This window comes from Xyrauchen texanus, chromosome 12, assembly GCF_025860055.1.
Source record: "Xyrauchen texanus isolate HMW12.3.18 chromosome 12, RBS_HiC_50CHRs, whole genome shotgun sequence".
NCBI classification, from domain to species: Eukaryota; Metazoa; Chordata; class Actinopteri; order Cypriniformes; family Catostomidae; genus Xyrauchen; species Xyrauchen texanus.
The window spans coordinates 1,503,131-1,513,625 of record NC_068287.1 but is presented as its reverse complement, the minus strand read 5'-3'; the positions used below and the strand labels follow the sequence as shown (position 1 = coordinate 1,513,625).

At 41.8% G+C, this 10,495-nt stretch overlaps 1 protein-coding gene across 1 annotated transcript in view; it reads left to right on the top strand.

Annotated features, from left to right (window-relative positions):
* The first annotated feature begins 1,179 nt into the window (after window positions 1-1,179).
* The window catches only part of iqck (IQ motif containing K), a 68,394-nt gene continuing 59,078 nt past the window's right edge, over window positions 1,180-10,495 (top strand). The window contains exons 1-2 of the mRNA XM_052140039.1: window positions 1,180-1,286; window positions 1,471-1,590. Coding sequence (XP_051995999.1) covers window positions 1,563-1,590 — 28 coding nt within the window. The 5' untranslated portion in view covers window positions 1,180-1,286; window positions 1,471-1,562. The remainder of the gene's footprint in view (window positions 1,287-1,470; window positions 1,591-10,495) is intronic.

Sequence of the window (10,495 nt, the reverse complement as noted above, 5' to 3'; positions counted from 1 at the left end):
TGTGAACGAATCGGTTGAGTCAAAGATTCAATGACCCATTCACAAACATCTGTCTCATTCTTGATGAATCGGCCGTTTGAACGAATCGTTTGAATGAACGACTCAGTGACTCGCTTAATGAAACCGCTTATGCTTATCACCTGCATTTGCGCTCACTATCGACAAACCAATCAAATTTGTTCAAAACTTTTTTTTTTTAAATCAGTCCAAACATATTTTAATTTTTATTCAGGAGTTATGTATATACAAAACTATAACTTTTTATGACAGTAGTTTAGTGATAAAAAAATGTGCCCCAAAATTTTTTTTTTCCATTTTTTTTTCCTTCCATCATAGCCTACTTGCGCCCCCCCACAAAATTATCCACAAACAGTCATATTTCATTATAACAACATTTCTCTTAAAGATAAATTTATATTTCTCAAAGAGAGGTTTAGAGCCAGTACATTTTTGCATATGTATGTGAACTTTTGCTAGAAGGAAACACAAATTAATTATGTAATATTGTCCTGTTATGTAATATTGTCCAAACCAAAGAAAACATCTTTAAAGCAGAAAGAAAAGTCACTTACAAAATAAGCTTGGATAAACATTAACAAATCTGACCAAAATGTCTCTGTGTGGGTACATTGCCAAAACAAGTGAATGACATCTTCCTCAGGAGCGTGACAAAAACAGCAATTCACTTCAATGTCTGACTTATATCTCCTAAGAAAGATTTTGGTTGGGTAACATTTGTGAATTAATTTAAATGTTATTTATTTTATTTTATTGGTAAGCAGATACCACTCATGAGACATGAGACTTATGAGACAAAGACCAAACTTTTCCCCACGGTAAATTCTCTACAATATTATTCCAGTATGGTATTACATAAGGAATTGTCATTATCTCTTTCTGAAAGAGAGCTCTGATTTTATAATTATTTTTTTGTTGCTCTACAGAAAATCATACATTTCCGATCATTGTGTCAGTTAGGTTCAAAGAGTAAGTACATGGCCATGGAAATGTAGAACATTGCAACAGAAAAGATGCTCCAGATGGATTTTCATTAAAAACAACTGCATATTCATTAGCATTTATAGGAATTTTATATTTCTGTAAAAAATCTAAATAGTTGTAAAGTCTACCCTCGGATGTGGTATATTCCTACTTGATATCCGATCTCCAAGAAAACAAAACTGTAGCGTTCCAGTTAGCTTAGCAGTTGTTCGACTGTTACCAGAGACGTCTCCTAGCAACCCAACTGATTAACAGTGCTGCAGCGCTTAACATTTGTGCTACAGGTAAAACTCGCCAAGAGAGTATTATTTTACCATGATTTATACATCTGTTTCCGTACGCGTTTGGTAAACAAGCTTTAATATCATGTAACGTGGAAACGTGAACTAATTTATCGATAATACTTAATAAAGTAAATGTTTATTACTTTGTATTTCTCCTGGGTGACGATGTTATGGATCAACACAGTGTCTCCAGCAAGTCAGTCCACTGTCGGTCATCTTTGGAACGCTTTTGGGAGGATATTTCCAGGCATGCCAGTGCAGTTCCTATCTACTTGAATGGGGGAGCAACGAAATCTCAAAAACGGTTGGTTAAGATTACGATCAAAGAACATATTTCAAATCAGTAGTAAACGATGTTTTTGACAATTTCACAATGTTGGTATCTTAAAATGTGCTTCTGTACCAAAAAAAGAAGCAATTTCCACGGCTTGTTTAGCTAATGCGCATGCGCGTTTTGGATTTTATTGACAGGTGATGTCTGTATCTAAGCAGTGATTGGCTCTTTTACCTGTAAGGCGGGACTTTCTTTTACATTCGCTGACCGTTGGTCGCTAGCTTCTTTGTTGGGGGTTGCAATTTCTCCTATTTATTTTAATAGAAGTGGAACATCCTGCTAAATAGTCTTTAATCATCTGGGGATCTTGTTAGCTGGGTATGTGCACGTGTATAATTTACTTGCATTTTCAGCTGATTCGTTCCAATGTATATTTCCAAGTAAAGAAGTTTTGCGCACCATAACATTTTTTGGTAGCATTTTTTACCTGCTTTGTATGATTGGTGTCTGTTCCAATAAAATTGACACAGCTCAAGAGCGATGTTAACAGTTTTCACAGGGTAGAAAACTGTTAACGTTGGATATTGGTTTGAATGGGAACTGGCGATTACACTTGCGATCAGAGCAGCAAATCGCATTTGGATGTCTTTTATTTGCAACCAGAGGTGTAGTGGTAAAAAAAGAGGTGGGTAAACTATAAATTCTGGTGGACCACGACCGACGTGGTCACCCGGTAAGGTGGGCCACTGCCTACCGGTGTATGTGTATCCTGATGACATCGCTATAGGCTATCATTTGATGGTACTACCAAGGGTATCACTGGTTGTTCCCTCATCATAGGTCACACAATCACTATTCAATTCATACATTAATCTAAGTTCTTGTTAAAGAGACCCAAGAAGGAATAATATGGTTGAAATCTATAAAGTTTACTAAATGACAAAACAGAGAGAACAAAAATATTTAAGAGAGATAGAGAGGGAGGCTTATATCCAGGGCTTCCAATGCAATGCACTTGTACATAATGATTAGGGATTTGGGATTATTTTCATAGTCGATTAATCTGTTGAATATTTTCTCAATTAATCAATTATTTGTTTGGTCTATAATATGTCAGAACAATGTGGATCAGTGTTTCCCAAAAGCCCAGGAGGATGACGTCCTCAAATGTCTCGTTTTGTCCACAACTCAAAGATATTCAGTTTACTGTCACAGAGGAGAGAAGACACTAGAACATATTCACATTTAACAAGCTGGAATCAAATAATTTTTTACTTTTGTCTTAAAAAATGACTCAACCCAACTAATTGATTATCAAAATAGTTTAGATAGTAAAATAGTGCAGATTAATGACAGAAGAATGAATCTGGTGCCACATATTTAAAAAAAATTGCCGGATATCCATTTTTAGTCAAGTCAAGTGGTTTTTATTGTCGTTTCAACCATATACAGTTAGTACAGTACACAGCAAAACGAGACAACGTTCCTCCAGGACCATGGTGCTACATAAAAACAACAAAGGACCAACACAGGACCACATGAGACTACACAACGAAATAAAATACCTATATAAACTACCTATATATACCTATATAAAGTGCACGTGCAAACATGTGCAAAAAGTACGGGACAGTACAACAAATTTCTGACAATGAACAGGACAATAGACAGTGCAGCGCCGACCAGTACTCAGTAGTGCAAAAAGATGACAGTTTCTAAAAATGTAAACATAACATACTATGAGATAATATTCTATGCACATAGCAGTTATTGAGGTAGCAGACAGTTATAAAGTGACAGTAATTAAAAGTGCAACTCAGGACATGTGTGTGTCAAACCAGTCTCTGAGTATTGAGGAGTCTGATGGCTTGGGGGAAGAAGCTGTTACACAGTCTGGCCGTGAGGGCCCGAATGCTTCGGTACCTCTTGCCAGACGGGAGGAGGGTAAAGAGTTTGTGTGAGGGGTGTGTGGGGTCGTCCACAATGCTGGTTGCTTTGCAGATACAGTGTTTTTTGTAAATGTCTTTGATGGAGGGAAGAGAGACCCCGATGATCTTCTCAGCTGTCCTCACTATCCTCTGCAGGGCTTTGCGGTCCGAAACGGTGCAAGTCCCAAACCAGGCAGTGATGCAGCTGCTCAGGATGCTCTCAATAGTCCCTCTATAGACTGTAGTGAGGATGGGGGTTGGGAGATGTGCTTTCCTCAGCCTTCGAAGAAAGTAGAGACGCTGCTGGGCTTTCTTGGTGATAGAGCTGGTGTTGAGGGACCAGGTGAGGTTCTCCGCCAAGTGAACATGAGACGTTTGGGCTAGTGAGTGACGGATGAATCTTGATGCAGTCTGCTGCTTCCTGCTGCTTGGTCAACACTGACAGTAATGCAGCCAGGGTTTCCCATACGTTCATTTATTTGTGGCGGCCTGCCACAATATCAACGCTGACCACCACACATTGATTTTTGATTTATTTTTTATTTTTTACTAAGCCTATTTAAAATCGTATTTGATTGCAGAGAGCTGTAGCGCATTCGCGCAGCACTAGGCTACCTCTCGCTCGTCCCTCTCTCTCTCTCTCTCTCTCTCTCTCTCTCTCTCTCTCACCTGTACCTCTCGCGCTCTCTCTCCGTCATGGAACACCGCTGCATAAATCTGTCCAACACAGCACTGTCAGTTATTACTTATTAGCCAGCATGCAAGGAGCCTAGCTAATAAGGAGAGCTAAGTTATTGTTAGAATACAGCTGGATTTTTGAGGTCAGCACGCTGTATATAGCTGGTAGTAGTCAATATCGATGCACGCGCATGGGAAACACTGGCAGCAGCGCATTATGAAAGACTTCGTCTTAGGTTTAACAACCTATGAAACTAATAATGAACAATATGAAACTAAAACGACATAAGCTTAATTTAAAATGGCTTAGGAACTATCTATTTAGAGGTGGATAAACGCAATTTAGAGGTGGATAAACCCACTTTGGAGGTGGGTAAACGCTATTTCCGAATTTTGGGAGGTGCGTAAACGGCGTTTACGTGTGTTTAGCCTCCACTACATCCCTGTTTGCAACAGTAAAGCATCGTAGGCTGATGTGTCAACAATAGGCCTATACTCTTAAATTACTTTTATGTATTTTTTAAAAACAGCTATATAGCTGATAAAACAATTGGTCTTGTCCCCCCCCACACACACACACACACAAAATTATCCACAAACAGTCATATTTCATTATAACAACATTTCTCTTAAAGATAAATTTATATTTCTCAATTGCACAAATCCTTCCTAACATCCAACATTGTGCAGAATTGTGTTCACTGTCTTTTGGCAAACTATGACAGTTATCAGAACTAAAATATACACTATATACATAAATGTGCCAAACATATATACAATCAGATATATAAAAAATGTAACAAGTGCAGAGAGCAACAATAATATAACAAATTAAGAATAATATACAAATAAAATATAGAATAGAATATATTTATTATATATTACACACAAATGTGAAAACACACTAAAGAGAATCTAATTATTACACTATTGCACTAAGAACAGAAAACTAAAACTAAAACCTGACTTTTCTGGCTTTCCTTGATGCAAAATCATCAATGATGTCATCGTATGAAATCTGCTCCCCTATTGAGTGATTGATACTGATGACGGCAAGGCCAGTGAGCCGTTCCTGGGACATGGTTGATAAGTGCAATCCTGATAGCAGTCCAAAAATTGGGGTAGATCTCCGATAGATCCTTATCATGCATAAAAGTGATAAGCTCAAGGAGGCTCATGGTCTTTGATGGCAGTTCAGGGAAGTTCTTAATTTCCTGCACAAGCTCTCTACTGTCCACATCAGAGTGTCCCTTAAAGTGCAGTGTGCTGCCTAGTGCCTCGCATTGCTCTGCCAGCTCCTCACCTGCAAGACTTGGGAAATTTGTCAAAACCCCGAATTTCTTTCCCACATTTTCCAATGTGGAAAATCTCTCCTTGATGGCTGACGTGGCTGCATCAACGACAACGTTGAAGAATCCAACCTCCAACGTCCTAAGTGCATCACTGAAAGGCTCATCATGTGATTCATATGAGCCTTTTTGTTTTAAAACAGCCTCCACATTCATCTCTTCACAAATGTCTTTGGCCGCCATCTGTGCAGTCACAAAGCCACTTGCCCTGTAGCTCTGGAGATCTCGCTCAGTCTTCTTCAAAAGACTCACAGCTAGGTCTACATCCATACTAGGAGACTGCATGAGTTTGCTGGCATGCTGTATTGCAGATAGCATGTCATACCAAACAACCGTGCAGATGCTGAAGCGGTATGACCCCACCTCCTCAGACAAAGACTGGGCCTCAGCCTTTATAGCAGGGTCTTTGGTGTGGTCTCTCACCTCAATTAAAGCCTCTCTCACGGCAGCTCCCTGGTACCTCATGGGCTCGACGCTCTTGACCTTGCTCTCCCACCTTGTTTCTGCCCACATCTTTAAGGTGATGCTCACATGGTTCTTCAGTATGGCCCATCTTTGGGTGGAGGCTGAAAATAATGTGTAGAGCTTTTGCAGGACACCAAAGTAACTTATAGCATCAACAGATCCCTTAGCAGCATCACACACAACTAAATTCAATGTATGCGCTCCACATGGCACAAACAGAGCTCGGGGATTCTTTTCTAAGAGCCTGGCTTGAACTCCCTTATTTTTGCCTTTCATGTTTGCCCCGTTGTCATATGACTGTCCTCTGCAGTCTTCAAAAGGAATTCCCGACTCCTCAAGTCTCGTCAGGATCATGGATTCCAAGTGCTGTCATCCATTGATGTCATCCACTATAGAAGATATGATTTTGCTGCTCAACAAATTAATCAGCTCATTCTGCACATGATGGCCTAGGTAGCTGTTTTGACTTGCTGTTCCTCTTTCGACACGGTTAAGGTGATCTTTCATAATGGGATCAAACCTAGCCATAAGTTCGACCTCTTTGAGAAAATTCCCATTTGATGGTGTGAACAGTGTTTCTGTGTGTCCCCTTAGAGCCAAATTTCAAAGTGCCAGTGACTGCACGATAGCAGTGAGATGTGTCAGCACTGCTCTCCATCGTACCCTCTCAGCCTCCAGAAGTGCCATCTCCAGCTTATCAATAGTTTCCCCACTTTTTAACCTCACTGACAGTTCTTTCCATGCTTTCATGCAATTGAGGTGTTCTGGACTGTTTACGTGTGATGTGAGGTAATCACTTGCATGTTTCCAATTTGCCATTCCTGCACTTGTTAAATTAATGTTCCTCTTGGAAAACAATTTGCAGCAGAAGCAAAAGAGGCTGTTGTTCTTCACTGAATAAATCAGCCAACTTCTTGCCATCTTTTCACCACTTACTAATGTCTTCCTAAAATATTGGTGGTGGCAACTTCTCCCATCACTCTCATTTCTACGGAAAACAAAGCCAGGTGGCACCTTACATGGTCCTCTGCGAACCAGCTCAGTCCGAATCCTGTCAGTCAGATGTGAGGGCCAGTTAGCAGGGTCGGTTGACAGAGGCTCATCCTCAGCAGTGGTGCTCAGTGGGGGTTCAGCTCCAGGCATTTCTATCAGACAGCATTTTGGCACATTACTCAAAGCACATAGCAGTGGAACATAACACTTAGGCCTACTCAGAAATGATCAGAAATATTAAAATTACATTAAATTGCAGTTGTTCAGTTGTCTTGTAGCCTAGGCATACCCCCTCCACACACACACACACACATACACACACAAAATTCACCTGAAGGCTCATGCTGTAGAGAAGTAGAGGCAAAGTTGACTTCATCCTCAATATCAGATATTTGTGGAGAAATTTGTGAAGACATATGTGTAGCTGAGGACATAGATGGTAGCTCATCCTGAAGAGTCGAGACCATTCCAGAAGAGGCCTGTGTAGCAGGGGAGGTGGGTGGCTCATCCTGACCAGTGGCAGAGGATGCTCCAAAATATTTTAGAAGTGCCCCTGAATTGCAATTGAAATTGAAATTAAAAGACCATATGATGATGTTTTATAACAGCTAAAACAGCCAGTCAAATTGACCCCAAACATAATAAGAGAGACATAAACATGACAACTTCTTGACATTACCAAGACAACATAAATTGTCATAAATATGTCATAAACATGCAGATGAATTATCAAACTTAAGAAACCACTTAGCTTTATGGGTTAACTTTACATTAAACTGTCATGTGGTTCGTTTTGACATTGGCTGTCATGAGGCCATTATATGAATATATGAATATTTATCTTGACCTCAACTACAGTGGTACACATTGAATTTGTCATTAGAATGTCATTGTACCACTTGAGGTCAAGAAAAGTATACATGACACTGTTATAAAACAACTTGACAGAGTATTAACACTTAATGACATTTTACTGACATTCAGTTTGTACTACTGGGAAAAAAAGTGGTCAGAAAAATATTCATGACTCAGTTATAATGGCTTCATGACAGCCAATGTCAAAACCAACATGGCAGTTTAATGTAGTTAACTCATAAAGCTAAGTAGTTTCTTAAGTTTAATAATTAATCTGCTATGTCATGTTTTTTATTACATATTTATTACAGGTTATGATGTCTTGGTAATGTCAAGTTGTCAACAAAGGCATCTCAAACAAATAATGTCATATTTGCATTAAAAATGTCATAATTGAGCGAGTGACACTTAATGACAGTTGTCATAAACATGCATAAAATAATTATTGTTGTTTAAGCATAGCAAGCATCATAGCAAATAGGCTAACAAACGTAAGAGTTACCAACAATTAACATTAGCCCTTCATTCATGACAACATGGATACCGTAATCATATCACAGAGAGAACATAGTTGCATACCTTTATCTTTTGCTCGTTTCTCCTCTTCTTCTTTTCTTTTTTTTCTAAATTGTGCACCTGATGGCTTTGACCTTTTCCTATCCATCCCTGTTTATTTGGCACTCGACAATCAACAGATTTCCCATCCCCCGCCCCCCAACACTGTCATTCACGTTACGAGTCACGGCCAGAAGTCAAGACTAAACCAATTCACCTTGGTGAGGTGACCACATAATCGTTTTGTATTACTTATTTTTATTAGCCATTTCACACAGAAAAACAAAAATGTGCAGGAACTATAGGCCTGTATTTATAATATTATGAATAAAATGTGCGTTATTTGGAAGAAAGTCGAGTGTGACTGACTTTAGCCCACTAATTTCATTAGAGTATTGCTCTGTTATACAGTGGACCCCCCAGTCAGTCACCCAGAGGTGAACTATCCCCTGCCTGCTGCGCCCCCCTCCCCTTTCCCCTTCTCACACATGGCACCTTCTCAGCATGCAGGGGCGGCAATTTGCCAATTCCCCACACAGTGAAATGATAGATAATAGAAAACCTCTATTTACAAAACCGCTTCGCGGCGCAGAGGTTTTTTTTTTTAACTGCTCGTGCCGCCCCCCATGTGACATGAAAAAATGCCGCCCCGGGCGAATGACCGGTTCGCCCGTGCCTAAAACCGCTACTGGTCTTGTCAATTTTAAAGGTCTGTTGGTCTAGTGCAGTGCTTCTAAAACCTTTTAGGCCAAGTACCACATTTGATCAAATCAGAACATTCAAGAACAATGTTATGCTTGAGTAACGAGGCAGACGAGGAAATGCGGATCCAAACGCAGCTTGAACTTTATTAGACGAACCAAAACAGGAAAACACAAAGGAACAACCCACGATGGGGAAATTAAACATAAAATAGTAAACTACACACGACGTGAGCAAAACAGGGGACTCGAGGAGGAAACACACACCGGGTTGACATCAAACAACGATCGACGAAGACTGAACAAAGGAACAGGGTATAAATACATAAACAAGGGAAAAAGGGGCCAATGAACGAACAGAACTCAAACAAGATAATAAGGTGATTAACAGAAGCAAACGGCAGAGGCAACTAATGAGGGCAGGTGAAAACAATGACAGGGAACACGAACGCTAACAGAGGACTATGGAGTTACATAAGGGACTAAAGTGAAAACTAAGAAGTGCAAAATTGACAAGATGGAAAACAAGAGGGCAACAGTGAAACAAGACAGGGTAACCATAACAGAGCCCCCCCCCTAAAGGATCGGCTTCCAGACGATCCTTAACAACAAATAACAAAAGACAAAAACCCACAAGAACAACATGAGGGCACCAGGGGCAAACAGACAGTCCAAGTGGGCACATGGGCAGACAGGCAGACCAGGGGGGCACACTGGGCAGGCAGGAAGTCCGGGGGGGAAATGAGACAGTCCACAAGGGCACAAATGGAGGTGAGTCAGTCCACAGGGGCACAAGTGGAGACGAGGGTTAGGGGGCCAGGGAGGTATCGACTGGGCAGGGACAGGTTTCGATGGTCTGGGAGCTGGCCACCGGGCAAGGGTAGGTGCAGGAGGCCTGGGAGCTGGCCACAGGGCGATGACGGGGTAGGCGGCACCGTGGGAGGCTTTAGGAGCGGAGACCAGGAAGACTCTGGAGGCTCTGGGGGCAGAGACGTAGGAGGCTCTGAGGGTGAAGCCGTCGAAGGCTTGAGTGGCTTGAGAGGTGGAGCCGGAGGAGGCTCGGGAGGCGGAGCCATAGGAGGCTCGGGAGGCTCTGAGGGCGGAGCCATCGAAGGCTTGAGTGGCTTGAGCGGCGGAGCCGTAGGAAGCTCGGGAGGCTCGGAGGGCGGTGCCGTCGAAGGCTTGAGTGGCTCGAGAGGCGGAGCCGTGGGAGGCTCGGGAGGCTCTGAGGGCGGAGCCGTCGAAGGCTTGAGTGGATCGAGAGGCGGAGCAATAGGAGGCTCTGGGGGCGGAGCCGCAGGAGGCCCCGTAGGCGGAGCTGCAGGAGGCTCGAGAGGCTCTGGGGCGGAGCCGTAGGAGGCTCGAGGCTCTGGGGCGGAGTCGTAGGAGACTCGGGGGGCGGAGCCCTGGA